This window comes from Pithys albifrons, chromosome 3, assembly GCF_047495875.1.
Source record: "Pithys albifrons albifrons isolate INPA30051 chromosome 3, PitAlb_v1, whole genome shotgun sequence".
NCBI classification, from domain to species: domain Eukaryota; kingdom Metazoa; phylum Chordata; class Aves; order Passeriformes; family Thamnophilidae; genus Pithys; species Pithys albifrons.
The window spans coordinates 29,784,828-29,806,284 of record NC_092460.1 but is presented as its reverse complement, the minus strand read 5'-3'; the positions used below and the strand labels follow the sequence as shown (position 1 = coordinate 29,806,284).

Sequence of the window (21,457 nt, the reverse complement as noted above, 5' to 3'; positions counted from 1 at the left end):
CGGGGGTGATCGGTGGGAGAGGGCGGCACAGGAGCGCGTGTGAGGGGGCTCCAGGCAGAACTCCCGGCAACCACCCGAGGGAACGGGAACGGGAACGGGAACGGGACCGGGGCCTCTGAGCGAGGAAGCAGAGCAGGTGCGGCGCCCGCGATGTCCCCTTCGCTGCGCCGCTGCGGGGGGAACTTGTGCCGCGGGCGCCGGCTCGGGGAAGTCGCCGTACAGCCCCGGGACGCGACGGGACGGGACGGGACGGAACGGAACGGGACGGGACGCGACGCGACGTGCAGCGCAGGGCTGAGGCTCACGATGCAGGAAAGGGACCTCGCCCGGGGCCGGGGGCCTCTGGGCAGGTAGCGGGGCAGGGCCATGGGAGGCGGTGCCCGGCCGGGGGCCGGCCGGGAAGGGAGGGGCGGGAGCGGCGGCAGGTGCGGGGCCGCGGCGATGCAGGCGACCGGGACGGGAGGCGCTGCCCTCGGGGCAGTGTGGGGGCCGGAAGGGGCGCTGAGGACCCCCCGGCGTCTCCCTCAATCCGCCTTTCTTCGTTTCTCCGCCGCCCCGAGGATGAGCGGAGCCGAGGGCGCGCACTTCAGGCGAGTGGCGATCCGTAGGAAATACAACCCCGCTCCCGCCGCCCTGGGCGCCTCCAGCGGAGCTGCGCCCACCTGCCCCGCGGGGCCGCCTGCCCGGAGCTCGCCCGCAGGTAAGACACGGTCCGGCCGCCCCGACGGCACCGCTGCTGGGGGTCTCGGGGGGTCCCGGGTGGAGCGGGGGAGCGGCAGGATGGATCTCTCTGCCCGCCCGGGTCGGGGGCGCCCTGGGTCCCAAGGGGTTCCTTCGCCTGTTCGCCCCCCCGAACAAATGGAAGGTGTCAACTTGTGCCGTGCGTGTCTGTGCGGGGAGGATGACTTGCTTGCGGGAGTGCGGCCGGGGGAGCTGCGGACACGCGTCTCAGAGGGGCTGAGCTGGGAGGGGGTTATGGGGAGAGAGCCTGCCAGAACTTGGGAGCCGGGGGCAGCCACGGCTCGGCTCGTACCCTCAGCCCCCATCTCGGTACGAAATGTTTGTAAGTTGTACTTTGTATTTATATATATATTTATTATACTATTCTGTATTACTATATATATATTTACATTTTTATGTATAATACTTTTGTACTAACAGCGCTTAGGCTGGCAAGAAAGGAGTGTTCCCTCTCTGATAGACCATGCCTTGCACCTGCTTCTTCCCGACGCCTCTTTCTGTCCCCCCTTCAGGAACAAACTTGTGCTAGACTAGTTTGACACGTTATGCTTCAGAAGGCAGCTGCTACAACATTAATGCGTAATGTTAAAAGGGACACTCAGCTTAGGCTGATTGCTTCTGTAACCTTGGCCACACTGTAGAAATAAGGTGTTGTAAAATCCGAACTTCAGAAAGTTATCATTTATGGGCAAGTTCACACACACATCCATTTACATGTCTGTGATGTAACAGCAGGTGTGACATGCTGTGCTTACTGCTTGGGATGTTACAGCACCTTGGTTTTCTGAGTGTGTAAGGGCAAAGTGGATGAAATAGAGCTTGAAATCTTTGACATATGCTTGGTATAATGTTGGGAATTATGACATGTTAAATATAAGGGTGAGATGTTTTGCTTGGGGACTGCACTTTCACGACTTCCTGGGCAAGAGGCCTGCTTAATTTAACAATGAGTGTGCACAGAAAAGAGCAAACTGTTGCGAGACTGTTCATAGAATGCATTATTTCAGCTTTAATGTGTAGTGACTTTGGATATGTCCATGAAACCACATTTGTGGTGGGATTTTTTCCCCAAGGCTTTACTCATGTGTTTACATTTGGAAAGTGTAACTGGTAGCTGTATTTGCAGTATGTAAATTTAATGGATTTTATTATTCTCTGAGAGAGGCACACTTACAACCAGGACCTTGTGTGTCCTGTTAGTTTCTAACTTAGTTTCTCTAAACTTCTGCAGTTGCTCACTGTTACTTTAGACTCCTGGATAACAGTTTCATACACATCTACAGTCTATTTATTGTTGCTCTTTTCATCTGTCCACACAGTAACTCCACTGGCTGAGTTTTATTTGCTAAACATCAGTGCAATGTGGAGCTTTTCAGTTGTGACCATTCTTACTGGCTTTTGGATTGCAGGAAGGTTATGAGGCACATGACAGTAGCAACATGCTGCTTATCAAATGTCCCTGCACTGCAGTGCAATAACCAAACTCACAGTACTTTCTTGTGTTGTGACTGCTAAATACCATTGCAGTATGAAACCCTCCCAAATTAGGATAAGGAAATGAATCCCAAAGATGTGGGAAATAAAAGGGGCACTTGGTGATGTCATGTAGGTACATAAAACCTCCCTTTTTTCCCCCCCTCACAATTCATTTCACCCAGAAAATGAGATATATGTACATAAAACCTCTCTTTTTCCCCCCCCCCCACCCAATCCATTTCACCCAGAAAATGAGACGAAGAAACATTGTGTTTGTGATTTCTATTCTTTTAGTGGGACTCTGGCTCCCTATCTGCTCTTCCTGTTGCAGAGGCCACTGCAGCAAGTGCTCCGGCATCCTATAATCCTAGGAAAGCTTTGTAGCTTCCTTTTCCATTCTTTGTAGTCAGAATGTTACTGCACTTGCTTCTGTGGCTGAGAAAAGCTGACCAGACCGCCTTGATTCTGCAATAAACTTTAATCCCCAGATGCAGTGTAAAGCTGGGTGTGTTCTTTCTTCTAACTAAAAAAAAAAAAAAAAGAAAAAAAGGCAGGTGTTAACACTTTTCAGGCTTACAAAATATACGTGGATCTGAAAGGAGTTTTCAAAGGCAGGAGTATGCCTTGGATTTGCTTGGAAATCTTACAGGAAAGGAGGAGTTATTGTAGCCCAGCTCCAATCCTCATCTCTCTCAAGTGTTGTGAAGTACAGCAATTACTGACATTACTGCTTGGGAGACAGGACACAAGCCATTGTCTCAACCCTCTGTCTGGAAAGCAACTCGAGAAAGTAGAGGTATTATGTGAGCCATCATCATCATCATGGCTCGGCTTCGCGAACGAAGGTTTGAGAAGGGCACTACCCACGCTTGCTGCAAGCGTGCTGGTGGCTAAAAAGGCCGATACGGGATAGGCAGGTCCGGTCACTAAAGGCACAGCGGAACGTCTCCCTAGGTGACATTGGCAAGGAACGGTTCTTTCTGCGTTATCTTTTCTCCTCAAGACTGACTCTCCGTGCATTCTCAAAGGAAGCAGCAGCGTCATGAATGGTGTGTCTCCATGAATCCCGATTGGAGGCCAGAGTGGACCATTGGTGGCAGTCAATATGGCCAAGGCTGAGGTGTTGTTTCAGGGAGTCCTTGTATCTCTTCTTTGGGGCTCCTCTCTTGCGGCAGCCGGTGGCGAGTTCACCATAGAGCACAATCTTCGGAAGGCCATATGTGAGCCATAATTGCATTATCAATGCATTTGAAAAAATTCTGGGTTACGTATATGGCATGCATATCGGAACTCTTCTCAGACTAGTATATTGTGTGTTAATTAGTATGAACACTTAATAAGACCTGTTATAGCTCCTGTATGCTCAATAGTTTCCTCATAGCCTTTGACACTGGACTGATGAAGTAGGGAATGTCACAGCTTTTCTATCCTGGGAGGCAGAAGATCAAGGAGAATTTCTATTCTTGCTGTGTTTGAAAACATTTTCCTGCTGAGATGAGCTACTAAAGTTTTCTGTTACAGCATCAGCCTTTTCTTGTGCATTGCCATCTAAGTGTCTGACTTGCAACAGAAAAGTCTTTCTGCTCTTCAAGATACTGTAGCCCATGTAATTCAGTTTCATTGTCATGTGAAAAGTGGCAATTTAATTTGTTAACTTTTGAGGTAGGAAAAACTTGGTGTGTTTAACTGCCTACAGGAGAAAGCAAAATGTATTTCTTATTAGAAGTTCACATTAATTTAAAAGTTTGGACAAAAGAGTACTTCAATCTTCAGATATACTTTGAAGTGGTTGGAAAATGTCAAAGCTTGTAGATGGAGATGGTTTAGGGAAGGACATTCAGTGGAGTAACGTGACTAATAAACTTTTTGAATAACTAATGTGGATTTGGTGTCTTTTTTTCTGCTAAATTAGAATTCAGAGTCTGTGTGAACTTGAGTGAATCTTTATGGCAAGGGCACATATGCATGTTAACTCAAAATTAGTTATCTGCCAAGAAACAAGCGTAGGCTACTGCTTGCTTGTTCAGCACCTTTCACAAGCCAAGAGCTCTGCAAGGTGCGACTATGGCACTCCTTTGATTCTGCATGGGTTGGAGCTGTCCTAGAAGGTTCTGCCTCCACTGAGTTGACTCAATTAAAGTGTGAAACCATTGCTCAGAATACAAGGACACAGTAACTCACTTTCCTAGCAAGAAATAGCTTATTCCTTTTATCAGAACAGTCACCTCTGTCCTGGCTGCACATAGACTGGCTTAACTTCTGTGACATTCAAATCTTGTACTTCTTCCTTGGCTTTTCTCACTTAAGCCCAAATTCACACCCTTTTTGGACTGTTTTCTTCTGACTACCAATTTTCTAAATGTGTATCTGCTGGCACTGTACCATATACTGGCAGTCTCAGACATTGCAGTGTGCCTTTTGGGGAGCTGAGGTGATTTGCATTCTGGACAGCATTCACTGCAGCAAGGTGTTGGCTAACATTGACAGGAAAGAGAAAATAGTTCCCCACGCCTACTGTTGTATCTCTGCCTGTAAATGGATAAGATTTTAGGGGATTATGGTAAAAGAACTTCAGTAGTCTTGAGTTTCCATCTTGCAGCGGGCAATAACTAAATGAGACTCCAACAGCATGCTGCTCTCATCTATGAAAAATGTCTTCGTTGTTGAGGGATTTATTTTTTAAATGCAAGAAGGACAACTGTGCCATGCCTGACAGTTTTTAATTTCTGTTTTCTTTGTTTTACCTTTGAAAATAAAGTAATGAACTTTTGGCTTTCATTCTCCCTGCTCCTGGCTTTGTATAATCCACTGTATTTTGTTATTGGTCTGCAGTGATTGAAAATCTGATTGCTATATGGTTTGTTCAGGGAAAACCTAAATAATCATTAGGGCTAATCTCAGAAGTGATTGGCACTTACAGATGCATTAGAGACCACTGCCAAGGAGAACTAGCTGCTTTACATTCCTTCCTGGTTATTGCAGTGGTTTTGATGTTTTCCTAAAGCTGGACTTGATCAAGAACAGTTGGACTTATGAATGCTGAGAGAGGAAGGTGACTATGAGGAAACTGCTTCTAAATGTTCCTCTCCCTTCAAAAATGAGTGAAAGTAAAGTATAAAAAATGCTTTACGTAGAAATCGCATGAAAATGCATTTTCCTGTCATTGAAGGACTTCCTGTTTCTGTGGGCCAAATTAATCCCCTGTGCCTTCTAGTGAAGCAAGTGTAAGGAAGTGCCATGAAATGGAACTTTGCTTCCTGAATAAAATTTTGCTCTTTCTTCCCCCACTTCTCCTCCAGGTATTAAGCATCAAAATAATCCCTTTAAATCCAATTAGAGTGTACTGTTTATTCATAGGCTATCTGGTCATTTATATATGTAGCTTGAGTTGGCTAGATGTGTCTATTTAGCCCTTGCCTGACAAGGATCGCTTTGCCCACTCATTGTTGTTGGCCATATAATCTAGACTTCCTGGTGATCGTGATGGTGATTTCCTTAAAAAAATAGAATTTGTATTGCTTGACTTGCTAATGACAATACACCAAAGGTTTCTGAGAAAAGTTACAATTTGACACAGATTTGCTGAAAATTAAGTCTGTTTCTTGCTGGAGAGACTTCTTTTAAATATACCCTGAGAGGGCAAAATTATGGAGGTGGTGCTAAGTACTATTGCTGAAATGGTTTTAGGCATTGCTGAATTTGGTAAAGTAATAATTTGCACATCCAATACAAATTAGTTTGTTGTATGAAATCGTAGGAGATTGTTTCTTTTGTAGTTAAATTAATAAATATGGCTGGGAGATTGCTGGATTAGAAAAGGAGAGCTAGTTTGAGGAATGTGTTGCTTTCAAGTGACAAGTAAAATACAAATATTGAGAAAGCAATCTGCTAATAAAAAAAAATTATGATTTGCCCTTGGCTATTACTTTGTTGCTTTTTCTGTCAGTACCCATGCTGCTTAAAACTGCAGTTATTAGACTTTTCACCTACTTCTTAAGTTATGGTGAGGAACTATCTCATCTCTTAGCATTTCAGTCAAAATCCCATTTATAACTGGGCAGTATTTGGTACTGTTTGTTACTGTGTCTTGGGTACAATGTGATCTGTGATAAAGCACTCTAGCTGCTGTGTCTTGCATTGTTATGTCTTAAAGTAGTGCTATCCATTTGATGTATAAAGCAAATTATCTTCCCAGGATGAAGGCTTTGTCAGAGAGAAAGGGAAAATATGAAGCAAGCAAATTTTAAGATAAGATACTTGTGGGCTTTTGCCTCTAGTTCCGTTAATAGTGGGTAGACTGTCTTCAAAATATTATTGTCAATTCAATATCTAAATCAAATTGTTGACTGTGAATCTTGTAGCTGAAACTCTTTTTTATTTCTGTAAGGGGAAAAAAATGGCTTTTTATTCCAGAATTGGGATACTGTATGTATTAGCTCTCCTGAATATAAGGTGATCCAGGATGAATACATGCACTTAAATGATCAGAATGATCATTGTCATCGTGTTAAATCTGTAAATATACTTTGCCTCCACGTTCTGATGGCAAAAACATTTTAATCAAATGCATAGCAGTGGACAGCTTGATATATTCAGGCTGTTATCTACACACTCCTGCACTCTTGACAAGGGGATAGAGAATGCTGTTTAGAGAGGATATTCTCAGAGCACTAGGCTGTCAATAACACAAGCATAGAGGAGGAATTGAAGGAGGAATTTTTAATGGTTTCTTCATCTGGCTGCCTTGGAAAGAGGGTTTTAGCAGAGAAGGCTTTAGCAGAAGAAAAGAGTTTGAAAGAAATGTAGGGAAGGAGGATAGAATTTTGTTGAAATGTTGACAAACCATGTAGAAATCAGATGTCCCAGTGTGCAAATACACAGCAGTGAGGTGGTATCAGAACATAAGGGGAATTGAATAAATGCAGGCCAGGAGGAAAATTAAACTGCTACAGTAGTCTGCAAAGCTAGACATGTAAAGAAATGTACTTCTAATGAGTTTCAGAGCAATTTGGCACCTCTGATTACACTGAAACTCTGTAAAATGGAGCATAAAATGTAATAAAATTGGAGGCAAAAAATACTGAGTGGAAGATAGGGCAGAGCAATGAAATAGTGCTCATTCTAAGGATTAATGCTAAGCATGTCAGATGTTAATGTAAAACAAGTTAAATAGCCTGGAAAGAAGGAAAAATGTGGTGGAACTGTAGTGGGAGATGTGAAATCCTGCAATCTATTAATGACTTCTGGACAAATGTTTTCTTGCAGTAGAGGTGACAATGCAGCTGACTTAGAGTCTAACCATCCCCTCATAGATGCTGGTGGGGCCAGATCTAGGTGAGGATAGGAGAGAGAAAATGGTGAACAGTGATTTGATTAAAAAATCTTTGATTCAGTGTCTGGATTTCTTCTGGCCTTTTTAAAGATTTGTTTGTTTTTTTGTTTTTTTTTTAGTTGAGCATGTGATGTTTCTGTGCTAGACTTTTGGCTTTGCTGGTTGCTGTTGTGGCTGAGTCCTCATGGTAGGAATTGGCACTGATGTAACAGCACCCAGCCTTGAAGCTGTTGTGTGGTATCTCTGTCCAACTTCTGTGTGCTTGAAACCTACAGGGTCTGAGCTGCCCCTGAGTGTTAGTGCTGCAGGTATCGGGGTTGTCCGAGACCCAGGGGTAGGGCTGTGTGCTTGTTCTAGACCAGCTGGATTCTTAATGGGGCTTCTGTGTGATCTCTTTGGGGACTTTGTGGTACTTGAGAAGCAAAAGTCAACAGAGAAGTTTCTAACTGCATCTTTGATTTGTTTTCTATTTTTGTGAAGAAAGACCTTTACCTGGAAAACTTGAGAGTGGATCCTCCCATTCACATTGTGCGGCTTCTGGAGGTAGCAGATGGAGGGAGAGAGTGTAAAGCTCCCTAGCACTTCTGCTTCTGGCTGAGGATGCTGACCCAACCGGTCACTGTGCCTTGTAGGGACTGTCTAGTCTTTAAACTCCAGCCAGAATGCTGGAGTGGGGGTGACTCTTTTCTTCCTTTCTTACTTGCCTGCCTGCTTGCTTGCTTGCTTTATTTCTGGGTTATATTGCTAGCCTTTATCTTCCTAATAAGCTGAGACATTTGGTAGCTTAAGCTATTTGAAAGCCATCCTCAGTAGTCTATCATCCCACATAACTTCCTTGAATGCTGTAGTATCAACAGCCCATAGGAGAACAGGCTCCTAGTTTCTCTTCTATCATGAAACAGATCAAAAAGCAAAGTTAGGGTGTACAGCAGACTTAAAAAATACTTCAAGCTTTATAAATTATTAAATTGTAAAATTGTTAAAGCAAATAATCTTTGAAAAATGATTTCTTTTAAAATGTTTTGTCTTGTATCACAAGAATTTGATGACATTCTTGCAATGAGTAATCTGAATATTTTTCCTCTTTGCTCTCACCACCATTCACTATCTTGTCTGTGACACTTCACTTCCTTAGTTGAATATTAATATATATATACATTATTTATATTAACATCAGTAATTGAGTTAGGAAATTAAGCTTAATGTCTAATTAGATCTCTCTTCAGAACTGGTGATTTAAGAATCAAAGCAAAATAACTGATACAGAAAAAAATTGGTTTTGATAGAATTGAAACTTTTTTCAGTTTTACGCAATTATACTGCTAGCCTTTTTTTCAACTGACTCTTGCCAACATGTCCCTATCTTAATACAAGCATAGTGTACATTCCTTTTTGTTCAGTCTGACACTAACTCTCGTCATTAAGCAGCTGCATTTCATCTGTGAAGGTAGAATCCTTTTGTACTTCAGCTGTTCTCCTATGGACTAGCAGTCCTACACCATTCAAGAAGAGATGAGACTCTTGAAAACTTTAAAAGAGGGCTTTTGTGTCTTTAAAACAAAACCTTGGAAATTCTTGTGTGAAAATGTGGTTCCTGAGAAGGATGCACAAAATGGCTGATTTTTGTAGTAGTACAATAAAATCAGAATTGCTATCAGTGCATCAAATTATTTAGCATTTGTGTTTTAGCTTATTCTAATTCTAAATATAGATCAATGGGAATTTTATTAAGATATATTTTAATACATATTTAATACTTAACAATAAGACTGAGAGCAAGTTGCATCAATTTTCTACTAAAAATAATTGTCACTTTAGAAAACAGAGTGGTTGTAACGCAGTATAAGTTGACTTTCATCAGGTTCTGGCAATCTGACCCAACTATTGCTCTGTAATGACCCTCGTGTGCTCTTCAGTTATGCATGATAATGCTGTAAAGGGTGTTCCTCGTAATTTACTAATGCATAACTGATCCAGTGGACAAATAGGCTCAGCAGACTTAGAGATGAAGGGCAAGGTAACACCTGAGCTGGCTGTCAATGTGCTGTTTAAGCCTGCCAAGCCAGGTCAGGCAGTGCAAGGTAATTGCTGGAGTGCTCTACAGTGGCTCCTGTGCTTGGGTTTAATGTAAGCAAGTCAAAACATAACAACCCAAGGACTTGGTTGTGCATGTACTTCTAAACTCCCTAACATTCTTTCCCTGTCCTGTATCAAGCATAGAGGGAAGCTACAGAAAAACATTCTTGACATGCAGTGGAAGTGGGAGGAAAACATCCATCCTACCTGCTGTGTACAGCCAGCAAGAGCCCTGGCTGGTGCCAGTGTGGGCTGCCTCTGGTCTTCAACTTCAGTGTGAGGAATTGCCCTTTTAAGTGTTTATCTTACTTATTTTCTGTGTAAGAACTGCTTGTGCACAGGATATATTAAAAGCTTTTTGTTCATAGAAGTGAGAACAATATTTGCATTGTGTGTGTTAATAAGGAGCTTAAAGGAACTTTAAAACTCAAATGAGTTACCTCTTCCAAGGATTTCCATGGAGGTTAAACAAACAAGTGTCTGTTCATCTTAACTGTGGAGAATTATTACTTCCTGGTTTTAACAACTGTTAACTTTTAACACTTTAATATGTACTTCTCTCACGTGGCCATTACCAACTGTATAGTCCACTAGTTTTATATGGGATTTTTTGGGGCTCTTTTCTGCAAATGCAGTAGAGCTGCTACAGGAAGGTAGGCTTACCATTTTAAAGCTTCAGTAATATCAGGATGCTGGAATGTGAAACATTAAGTGTACTATCTTATCACCATGAATATTGTGTCCTCTTTGTTGTGTCCTAAAGGCCATTCAGCTATTGTGAGGAACTAGATCCTGATTAAAATTAATCTTAATTGGGTTTTGTGCCTCATGTAGCTTACAGAAAATGTTGATAGAACAGTGGTGGGTTCTAAATGAAAAAGGGCTTAAGTAGTTTCACTGTGCATGTCTTAATTTGCTGATTATAAGATTTATATTGTGTAGAAAATGGGAGTGTTTCTAGAGGTATCACATGCATCTCAAAAAGTCAGATTACATTTTAGTCCACAAGGTTAAACAGTGATGATTAAAGGCATTTCCCAAGCCCTTATTGATTGCTTATGTTCTGCTGGAGTCGAGGCATCTGTGTACAGCATTCATCTGAAATAGCATGCAGTATTTGACAATGGTGAGCAGGACTGTGATCCTCTTATAGGAGACACCAGAAAGCCTTCACAGTCTAGTAAAACTTCATTGATCGAAATAATTCAGGTCCTTATTTTCTAAAATTCATGACTTTCACTATAGTTTTCTGAGAGAATATTAACGTAGTCCTTTCAAATAGCAAAGTGGCTTTAAATCTGATACAAAGAAAAATGGCTGGTGTCTGGAAGCCTGGGTTGATAAGGCTGTTGAAGTATCTGCATGAGGAACAGCCCTGGGGCACAACAGTTTAGCATAACTCTTTTCCGGTTCACGTGTCTAGGCATGATATAATGAATACTCAAATATGGTGAAGTTACAAAATCCAAACCCTCACTTGCAGAGAAGTGACTACAGAGCAGTGCGAGTAAAGACACCAGTTATGTTGTTCAGACCCACTGAGTGCCACAAGTGCCCCTTTGCAGTGCCAGGCTTTCCAATTGTTTCCTTTTGCTTGGAGGGACTTGGGAGATATTCCACAGAGCAGGGGAAAAAAAAATCACAGAAATTCCTTATTAGAGTGACATTTTGGAGAGAGTTTGCTGCAGGGAAAAAGAAATTGGACTCCCTCTGCTGCCCTGTGTAGAATGCTATTGCTCACACCAATGCTGGCTTAATTAAAAAAAAAAAGTCTTCCCCTGTTTCCTTTTCCTTCCTCTTGCTGCAGAGAGATGATTAGAGACCTGAGCAGAAACAGATGAATTGTTCTCTGTGAAGACTATGGGAGTGCATGTTTTTAGTAGGTATGTGTTTTCCACAGTGCTCTGCTGAGCTCTGTTTGCTAATGCAAAATACTTATTGGAAGAAGAAACCCACTCCTGCCCCTCTCTGCTTCCCATATATACGTTCATTCTGAGGTAGCTCTATGTGCCCATATACTACCCTGAATCTGTAGTTTGAGATGGAAATGGAGGAATTTCTCCACATAATTTCCCTCCTTGAAGAAATAAAACAAAGTAGCTGTTTACTCTCAAATGTTAGCTTCAATTTCTGGAAGGAGAAATGCATTTTAAATATGAAAATTGAGAATATATCATCCTTCCTTATGGCTGACAAGGACTGCATACTTGTTAGAGTTGGCGAGGTGACAGGCAACACTAACTGGCTGGCAGAGCTGGAAGCTGGAATACACAGAGCTGAGGTATCTTCAGTCCTACAGTTGGATTTGTCTTTTTTTCTTTTTTTTTTTCTTTTGGTGTACGTGGAAAGGCAGGTAGTTGGAAGTTAAAATACCATGTTTACTGTGCCTCAGGGTGTAGAAGCCGGATCAGCTTTCTGATAAGGGGTTTTTTTTCAGGTGTGGTGCAGAAGGGATCAGAAAGCAGAAGCTATTTAGTAACTAAGGAGAGAGGAGTGAACTGGCTGCATGGTGCTGAAAGGCTTCTTTATCCTAAAGATTTTTTAAAATTATTTTTCTTATTTTATTTTTCTTGGTTCATGGACTTACATTGTAAGGAGGAAGGAGAATTCTGGTGATTGGTAAGCATGTTAGGTTTTAAATGAAAACTTCTGAACTGCATTACACCAGCTGCTAACAAGCCACATAAAATAAAACTAGGTAATCCTGTGTTACTGAAGAATGACATCCATTTAGACCATAAACTTGTTAATTACATATATTCAATTAAATAGAACCATATTTTGTGTGGAATGTATACTGTCTTCTTCCCCATCCTTTTTTTCTATATATGGATGTTATACCACTGAACAATCTGCATGATTATATAATTAATTATTGGACAGTGTGAGTGTGGTCCTTAATTGTAGCATGATTCCTGTTGGGGTGTGTTGGTTGGATTTTTTCGTATTTTTGGTGGTTGTTTTTAGTCCTGTTATGGAAAAGATTATTTTTTTAATAATAAATTGAATTAAAAATCTTTTAGCAAATTGGAAGTCAGTTTGAGAGACTATAACCTTGAACTTGCAGGTCATTTGAGAGACTTCAAAGTTATGTAAAATAAAGAGGTTTCATACCATATATTGATAGTGGTGTTCATATGTGGCTTACCACAGAAAGAAACTACTGTAGGGAAAAAGAACTATTTAAATTTTTTTTTACTTTAATTTTAATTTATACAAGCAGCATTAGAGCAGTGTTTAACTGTTTGGGAGATAATGGGAATCTACACAAACATTAGCTAAAAAGTTCTGGGAAAATAAGGAAGACATTCAAAAGCTAAAGAAGAAAATAAGGAACTAAAAGCTGTGATTGTGAAAATATAAAGTGTCTCTGAGGCGAACATCATGCCAAGTGTGTGCCAGCTCACAGCACTCTCACTGCACAGGCTGCTTCAGCCAGCTGAGGTGCTCTACTGTTGGAGCCCAGAGACTGATTTCCCAAAGCATTGGCTTTGTTACGTGCCTTGCAGTCTAGGTGGTTCTTCTGAGGCAATTTTATTGGTAATCTAAAAATATTCTCTGTGTATAAAATATCAGAGGGCGAATCTAATTATTAATGTAATTTGATAGACTGCACTGGACATAAGCATTAGGTTATGATTGGATATGGATATAATTTGGATGTAATGGCTAATGCCTTCAAGTATTAAACCTTCAATTGCATAGTGTGATTTTTCTTTTTTTATTCTGATATTAAGCCTGCCTTTCCGTTCTTCATATTAGCAAGATCAGGAGCAAGACCTCTGAGCCACATCTAATTTGATTTTTTTTATTATTTTTTTTCTCCAGCTCATTTAGAGGCTCTCAGTTAATGCTTTTTGTCTTGCATTGGAAATAACCGTGTCATAACTTTATGAAGTAACAAGGAAGATGGCTACACAAACTGAGATTATTCTTCAGAATTTTCTGCTCTCATATATGTTTAAGTAATGCTGCTTGCCTGTTCTGTTACCACAGTGGCTACTGCAAGCACCAGGTAGGAGACTGATAGAATCAAGTTGCCAGTTTTTTTATTACTGAGATTCTCCTGTTCCCATGCTTTGCATGGCCTCCTCCACAGTGTAGAAAGAGAACAAGTTCTTTCTCTTCTGAAATAGTGAAATGAATATTCAAAATACAATAATTTCCTCTGCAGAAGGATCATCTCTTGTTTTGTTGTTCTGTTACATGGAATGATGAGATAGAGGTCCATCTAGTTACGTCACTTAACATGAAGATAGAGACATCAATCTGGGTACAATAAGAAATTATCAAAGAATTAATCTCCAAGAATTTAAAGTATCAGCAAAGTACTGTAGCCTACCTTCTTTAGATTTTGCTGTTGTGGTTACTACAACATTTATAATGTGAAAAAAAATAAGTTGAAGATCCTTTTAGCACAGCATATGGTGTCAGTGAGAAGGGTTTTTTTGATGTGACCTTAGTCTGATTTGTTTTGTCCTTCAGCTCATTGTTCCCTGTGGTTACTTTTCCTTACCAAGAACAACATAAGAAGAGTAAAGCCAACTCTTTTACTCTTTGCTCCTTATTAACTCGGAAGGTGTGGGGTTTGGGATTTGTGGGGTGGGGTTTTTTAAATTGTTTTTAAATATTAACCTGTTCCCTAACTAGGACTTGGCAGACACATTTAGGAATATAAAGGCAAAATAGCTTTTTGAAAAGATGCCTAATACTTGTTTCCTGACTAGTGGATTGTGGAGAATGTCTGCATGTCCTCTCAGATTCATTTATCTGATATTAAACAGGAAGCAGGTGTGAGCTTTTTACATTAATTCTAATTCAGGTGTTTGAATTGAAAAAATAAATAAAAGCACACCTGTATTTTACAGTTCCTTAGAGACTAAAATGAAGGTAACGTTTATAACCTTATATATATATATATCTATGTATATGAAAAGAATCTGAGTTTTGAAATCTAAAACAGAATTTTATTCAACTTCAGTTAAGGGGATTTTAATATAATGTTAATAAGGTAGTTTATAGTTAAATAACTTTATTCAACTTATTCAACTTCAGTATCTTTCAAAACTTTATTCATGTTGGTTTACACACAGAATTATGCCTTGCTGTGTTGATAATGATAAAATTCAGTATTAGTACATAGGACTGTGGAATCTTAAAATATGAGATGCTACATATTGCTCTTTATTGACAAATATCAATAAAACATTGTAGAGCAGATATCAATAAAACAATATGTAGGCAACTCTTGACAGATGAATGTTTAACTCCATGTCAGTACACAGACTTAAGTAGGGATCCTGCACTTACAAGGCTCAAAGAGGAAGGCAAAGTAAATATAGTATTTTTTAAATTTACTTTGTAATTGAATTTAAACCCTTATTTCTCTATGGCAGCTCACTGAATTCTCCACCAACTTTCACTAAAAAAAAAAGAATAATAAGTTGCCTCTGTGCAGGAATCGGGATGCAAAGGCTGCAGCCTGGTTCATTCTCTCTGCCACATGTTTACCACGGCAGCTGTGGATACACAGCAGTGGGAATGATGAGATTGAGGGTTTGGACTGTTGAAATTTTCCAAGTCCTGCTGCTGCTCCTTGGGCTGGAGCTGGTTGGGTGGCTGCCGTGGCAGTGCTGTGCTCTGACAGCAGGGGCTACTGCTGTATTGCCAGCTGGCTGTGCTTCAGGTCTGGTTTTTCCTTCCGACTAGCAATTATGGGCCTGGGCTACAGACCATGTTTTGATTTAGCAGTGTCTAGGGGCATGATTTTAAACACTGGAGAAACTCCTTAGAGGTTCTGAGCTATTCATAGCCAGGGAAAAAAGATAAATTGGTAATGGTACTGGCCATATATGAAGTGACTGTATGGAGGTGTTACAAGAGGTCAGTGTGTCTGTAATCAGAATCTTTTGCATGCTTTCCAATATATTCTTTGATTTGTATTCTCCTGGTGAAGTTCCTCACTTTGGCATAGTTTTTAAGAAAACAGCAAACTGACTGACATGGAAGAGAACTAATACACAAGCAGATAGCGGGAGGACAAGGGAGAATGGTTTTAAACTAAAAGAGGAGAGATTTAGAATAGATGTTCAGAATAAATTCATTAGTCAGAGGGTGGTGAGACACTGGCACAGATTGCCCAGAGAAGTTGTCTTCAAGGCCAGGTTGGGTGGGGCTCTGAGCAACCTGGTCTAGTGCAAGTTGTCCCTGCCCATGCTGGGGGGCTTGGAACTAGATGATCTTTTTAAAGTCCCTTCCAACCTAACCCATTCTTTCATTTTATGGATGTTCATACATTGAACTTTTTTGAACTCTTTGAAACTCATGAGAACTGACCTACAGCCAGTAAACCAGGTTTAGTTTCTCTAAGGTCTAGTTTAACCATAAATTGTTTGCAAATATACTGTGCCTGGTAATACCAGGATTCAGTAGAAATGATTGTGCTGAGTAAATTTGCCATGTGATAGGAAATGTGAGGAGATTTCTAACCTATCAGCTGCATATTTATTTCTTATCAGAGCTGGTCTTTTTGATGTTCAAGGTGAAAGAAATATGACAGAACATGGGTTTATTCCTATAGACTTGACTCAAAAGATCTCTCACAGCTTAATCTGTGATTAATTATAAAATGGTTACATTTAGCAGTAGCTCAACATGATAGTTTTCTCTCCTTATTTCAAAATCTAGTATGAAAACAGGGTGATTTACCTGCATATTTCTTTCTTTGAGAATGGCTGGTTTGGAGCTGGATTTCAGTGATGAAAATTTGGAATTGAGAATAAATTGCCTATAGAAATGAATAATGATGATTATTGGTGGTAAAAGATCCTTAACCTATTAGTGGTCAGGATTCCTTTTTGTTGTAATTACTGCAGTGTTCTTTTCATATCTGGAGTGTGGTTACTTATGCTGAGTAGTGAAACCTTTCTAAAGCTCAGTTTTACTTTCTGCTTCCATGGCAATAGATGCCCCTATAAAAAAAAAAAAGGAAGCAAGTGCAAATGCACTTCTTGGTTTCCCAGTCTCTGTGCAACTTAACACTTCACCTTCACAGACTGCTTGAAGAGCTTAGTGAATCCAACTTGGAATCAGTCAGTGACTCTGCTGAGGATTGGCAAAATTTTGTCGTGGCATCTTTCTTTCCTGTCCCTCCTTCTGCTGACTGACCATCACAATAAGAAATGACATACAAGTATTCACTGTATTTTTTTGGGCATGCGAAAAAAATGTACTTACCAAGTGTGTTTCCACGTGAATAAAAACAAATGATCTCTAGGACTGTTTTGTCAAATCGTAGCCCAAAACACTGGATCCTGTACTGTATTGTGTCCAAAATTAGTAAAAATCATCTGACTAAAAGTTTTGACTTACGTGCTACTACAGTAAGGCCACTTAAATATCATAATTCTTTTATCCCAACTGTATCTTGTTGCCCGCTTCAAATCATTGCCTTGAGTGGGAAAGTGAGTCCTGGTTTTACTAAGTTACCACACTGAGTGATCAGCAGTAGCCCTTGGTATGGTGACTGTGACTCTCACGATGACATGGAGCAATCTGGGATTGATGGCACCATGGACCGATCATTTCACAAGACAAATCTATTTATCTGCAGTTGGAGATTGTCTGGCTGCTGTTACATTTCTGGGACTTTATGTGAGAACTGTGGGGTATTTTTCAAGTGAGATGGAAACCCACAATTTTTTGGTCTCATTAGAATAAAAGTCTTTTTATTTCAAACAGATTTTTTTTGTGTGTGGTTAAATTCTTTGAAAAACATAGCAACCTGTCATAGATATCCAAGATTTTAATTAGATGCTGTGTCTATGTTGCTTATATAATATTTATATTTTTATTTTATTTTCAAGCAACTCTGTATAGCAAGTAACACAGTTTTGGAAGGGTTGAGGTTCTTTATAACTCATTTCTTCAAAACCAGCATGGTTTCATTTGTAATGTTCTCACTTGTATATGTATTTTTCATCTTAGGTGCAAATCATCAGCCTTCAAAGGTTTTGCAAATATTTCCTTTGATAAAGTGTTTTTAAGCTATTTATTGTAGTCTGTTTGATAGCTACAGTTTTACCTCCAGAATTGTCTTCTGTACAAAAGAAATTTTAAAGGAACAGTAGCCCTTCGTCTTCTTTCAAAAGGAGAAGGCATTTACTGTGTTTTGTTTGACTGATATCTCTGTTTACTTCGACAAATTATTAAAGCTTCATGTTGCTGTATAAACCACTTGAAAGGACTATGGTGCTTAAAATTACAAGGGATGTTTCTATAAATTTTTGGAGGTATTTTTACACCACAGACTATTAAATTAGTGAAACCAGAACTACTTATCTGGTTATTGCTTTTGGTCTGCTCTGCTGTTACTGAGATTGCTTTAACATCAGTGTGGTGAAGAGATATCCTTCAAAGCGACCGAGTATAAAATGAATACAGGATTTTTCTGCTGCAGGACTATTCCAAAACTGTTTAATATGAGCTTATTTTTTACTATACTTGTGGAACTGAGAAAAATTGCTGCAAGCTGAGATCTTTGTGTCCTGGATTTCCAATGAAAATTACTTCTTCCCTCTGCCACATAACTGGAAAAGGATGAAATATATTTATGATAACCTCATAAGTCATTTTAATGTGGATGTCTTGTTTTACAGTTTAACTGACAAGGATCAGGTGTCTGAAAAAGACATGGCTCCTGGGTGTGGGTGACAAAAATCTCACTTGCTGTTGATGCCAGCTTAGTCTTTCCCATGGAAATGGTTGGCAGTGTTCAGCAGGCATCAAAATTGCCCTGTAGGCAATGGTGAAGCACAGTCTAACAATGTACTCTTTTGGTAGCCACAGTAGTGTGCTTTCCATTTAGTCAGACAGACTTTTAATGCTCATTTAAGTATCTGCTTTCTGGAGTAAGTTATTCACAGAGTCAGGAGAATGGAGATGTTCTAAGCTTGTCTTGGGTCTTGCCACCTTTCTGTGCATCCATAGCTAGGAGCAAATTATTCTGAGAGGATGAATCAGAAAGTAGGAGTAAAGCCCTCCCTTTAAAAACATTTTCACATATTCACCAAATAACTGAAGAGTGCAACATTCTGATGGTAAAAAAAAGTTCTCTCTCTCATTTTGGCCTTAAAAGCCACAAAAGGAAGTGAGAGACAGAGAACCTTTCAGTGTGTAGGTTGTGCAGCCACCCTGGGTGTCAGCTCTGAGGATATAGCAGGAAGTCAGCATGGCGTAGCAACAAATATCTTTTGATGTAAGGAGAAAGAGTGAATCCATAATTTCTTAACAAATGCTCTTCAATGTCTTCACTGGTAAGTAAATTCCTGTGAGTAGGCAAAAACTCTTCAGGAAAATCGGGGTAGGGTATTTGTGTCATCATTTTCCATAGAGTTTTTATTTTTCTTATGGCAAATATTTAATGCAGCAAATATTTTAAGTGAAAAAGTAGTCAGGGATTTGTTTACTGAGAAACATTAAAGGGCAAACAGAAGGGGAAAAGAGAAAAGCAGTATTCTATTCAGAATTAAATTTGTCTGCAGTTAAGTAGGATGGTCTTTTTCTAAATCATACATAGGGAAAGTAAAAGTATTACTCAGTGAGGTTAATCAGAGAGTTGAGAGAACAAGTTCGAAAGTTGTCCATCCTACAGCCAGGACTTTATGTACAAACACAACAGCTAAATGGCCTGTTTTTCTGAGGTAAGGAGTTTGAGTTCTTCTGAAACCCACTTACTTCATTAATTTACAAGCCTGAATATTGAATTTTTATTTCTAACTTTAGTCATGAAAACCAGCATGTTCAGGTACATAATTTGGCAGATTAGTATCACTATGTACATTTCTAGGTATTTTGACTATTTTTGAAATTCCAACAGAAGTCCCTGTGTATTAAAAAAAACGTTCCTGCCCCTTTTCAGAGTGTGCAATTGTCAGTAAAAGCAAAATCTAAGGTGAGCAAATGGCATCTGTGGACAGCTGAGCTTTGTGCTGCAGTGAAAATGTGAGGTCTAGAATGCAGTAATTAGAGAGGGTAGTCAATACTTGTTAATGAAGGCAGTGCTTGTGATCTGTCTTTGAGGGGGGAGCAAAGCAGCGCTGCCCTTCCTGCAGTGCCTTATTGACCTGCTGCAGCAGCCACCCTCTGCCTCCATGGCTCATCCATGGAATAAATGACATGCTTTCTTTAAGAATAAAGAACCTGTTTTCCAAAAATGCTGGAAATAGGTCAAGAAAATGTAAATTCCCTAGGACTGCAAGGTGTATGGGTACATTATGTGTGTGTGTGCAATAACAATGTTTTTTTAGTGGAGTTTACAAGCTCAAAGATCTGCCTTTTAAGAACAATTTTCACATTTTTTTAAATGCAACTTTGATTTTTGGTAAATAGATCAGTCTAACAGGTTTATTCATAACTTGAAGGAGGGACATTTAGTCTGTGAACTACTTGCTGTGAAAGGATAATAAATAAAATGTAGGTGTTTGACAGACAAGTTTCAGAAAATTTTCTTTCAGTAATTTGCTTCTCTGAGAAAGACTGCTGCCACATAGTTCCATTAACTGTATGGCACGGCTATGCAGTAGCCAGGCATGTTCCTGCCCTTGAATTTCCATTTTGTCCACTGCTTTATTTGTGCTGTTCCCATGAACAGCATCTTTCCTGGGGTGCCAGCTTCCAGGAGTGATGAGAATAGTTGGCTTGTGGTGGTAACCTCTTCTTTATTGTAGCTGTCAGAGTGAGTTTGCCAGGATCAAAGATGGAGAAAGGGGTTCTATTAGAAAATGAGTGTTAGCGTGGCATTTCTTTTAAGACTGTTCTAAATCTGGCTTAAGATGAAGAATGTGTCACTGAGGTCTCTGTTACGCTATTTAGTTCCACAATTACAGAAGAAAGTACCAAAGATAGAGCTGTTCTTTTTCCCATGAAAGAGGAAAACTACTACTTATTTCCTTTTGGAGCACGAGAAGTTTTGGGAATTCTATGAAACAATAGTAAATAATTTTAACCCGTTTTATTCAGGGTAGATATGCTTCAATGAGCAAGAAAAACTGGTCCAAAAAACCCCCAAATTGTGCTTCCTCAATTTATCATGCTTTTTATGCTTATTAACAAGGTTTGATAGTGACCAAGGCTGTTCTCAGGAAGTCTTGCACCACCCTATGAACATGTCAGGTAAGGTCATGATATCTCACAGTACTCAGAGTCCCTCCATGTAACATAAAATGTTCCTTCCTTCTGCTGACTCCTGGGCTCACAATGTTCATGACTGCTGCATCTGTCACTTGGAAGCCTGATGTATGTGGATTCACTTCTTTTCTTCTTTAAAAAAGCCTCAGGTATTGAAAATTTTTTTTTCTCAATTAACATTGTAATAGCGATCACTTAATATCTTACTAGATTTTTAATGCAAAAGTCTTTTTGTAAGTGACTTCTGTCAGGAGTGCTCCAACTTAACAGTTCAAGACGCTGGTGCTGGGCTTTAGATTGCCAGCCTAATCCAGCTGACATTTAAAACTTCTTTGCTGTTGTGTTTGCATGATGGCTATGTGAACTTTAGTGGGGTTGACCTGCTGGTGTATTGCATGTATGTAGGGCCAGACTTCACGAATGAAGATTTGGGCAGGGCTCTCCCCACGTGGGTGTGCCCTTCCAGCCTGCGCAGTGGATTTTTTAGGTGAGGCACAGCATGTGCAGAACTGGCCCCACCGTTTAAGTCCCAAGGTCCATTTGCCATGGCTGAGCGAGCTTGGACAGTGACAGTGGAGTCCTCGGGACTGTCACAGCACCCGGTACTAACCGGGGCTGACCCTGCTGAGCATCCGAGATCTGACA

General features: G+C 40.2%; 1 protein-coding gene across 3 annotated transcripts in view; it reads left to right on the top strand.

Moving 5' to 3' along the window:
• Positions 1-420: 420 nt before the first annotated feature.
• Positions 421-21,457, top strand: part of FGD4 (FYVE, RhoGEF and PH domain containing 4) — a 113,419-nt gene continuing 92,382 nt past the window's right edge. The window contains exon 1 of one of the 3 annotated variants that reach the window (XM_071551173.1): positions 421-700. In XM_071551173.1, the coding sequence (XP_071407274.1) occupies positions 442-700 (259 nt within the window). In that variant the 5' untranslated portion in view covers positions 421-441. Of the gene's footprint in view, positions 701-18,831; positions 18,940-20,912; positions 20,962-21,457 lie in introns of those variants that run through there. The other 2 variants (XM_071551175.1, XM_071551174.1) reach the window with 2 other exon arrangements.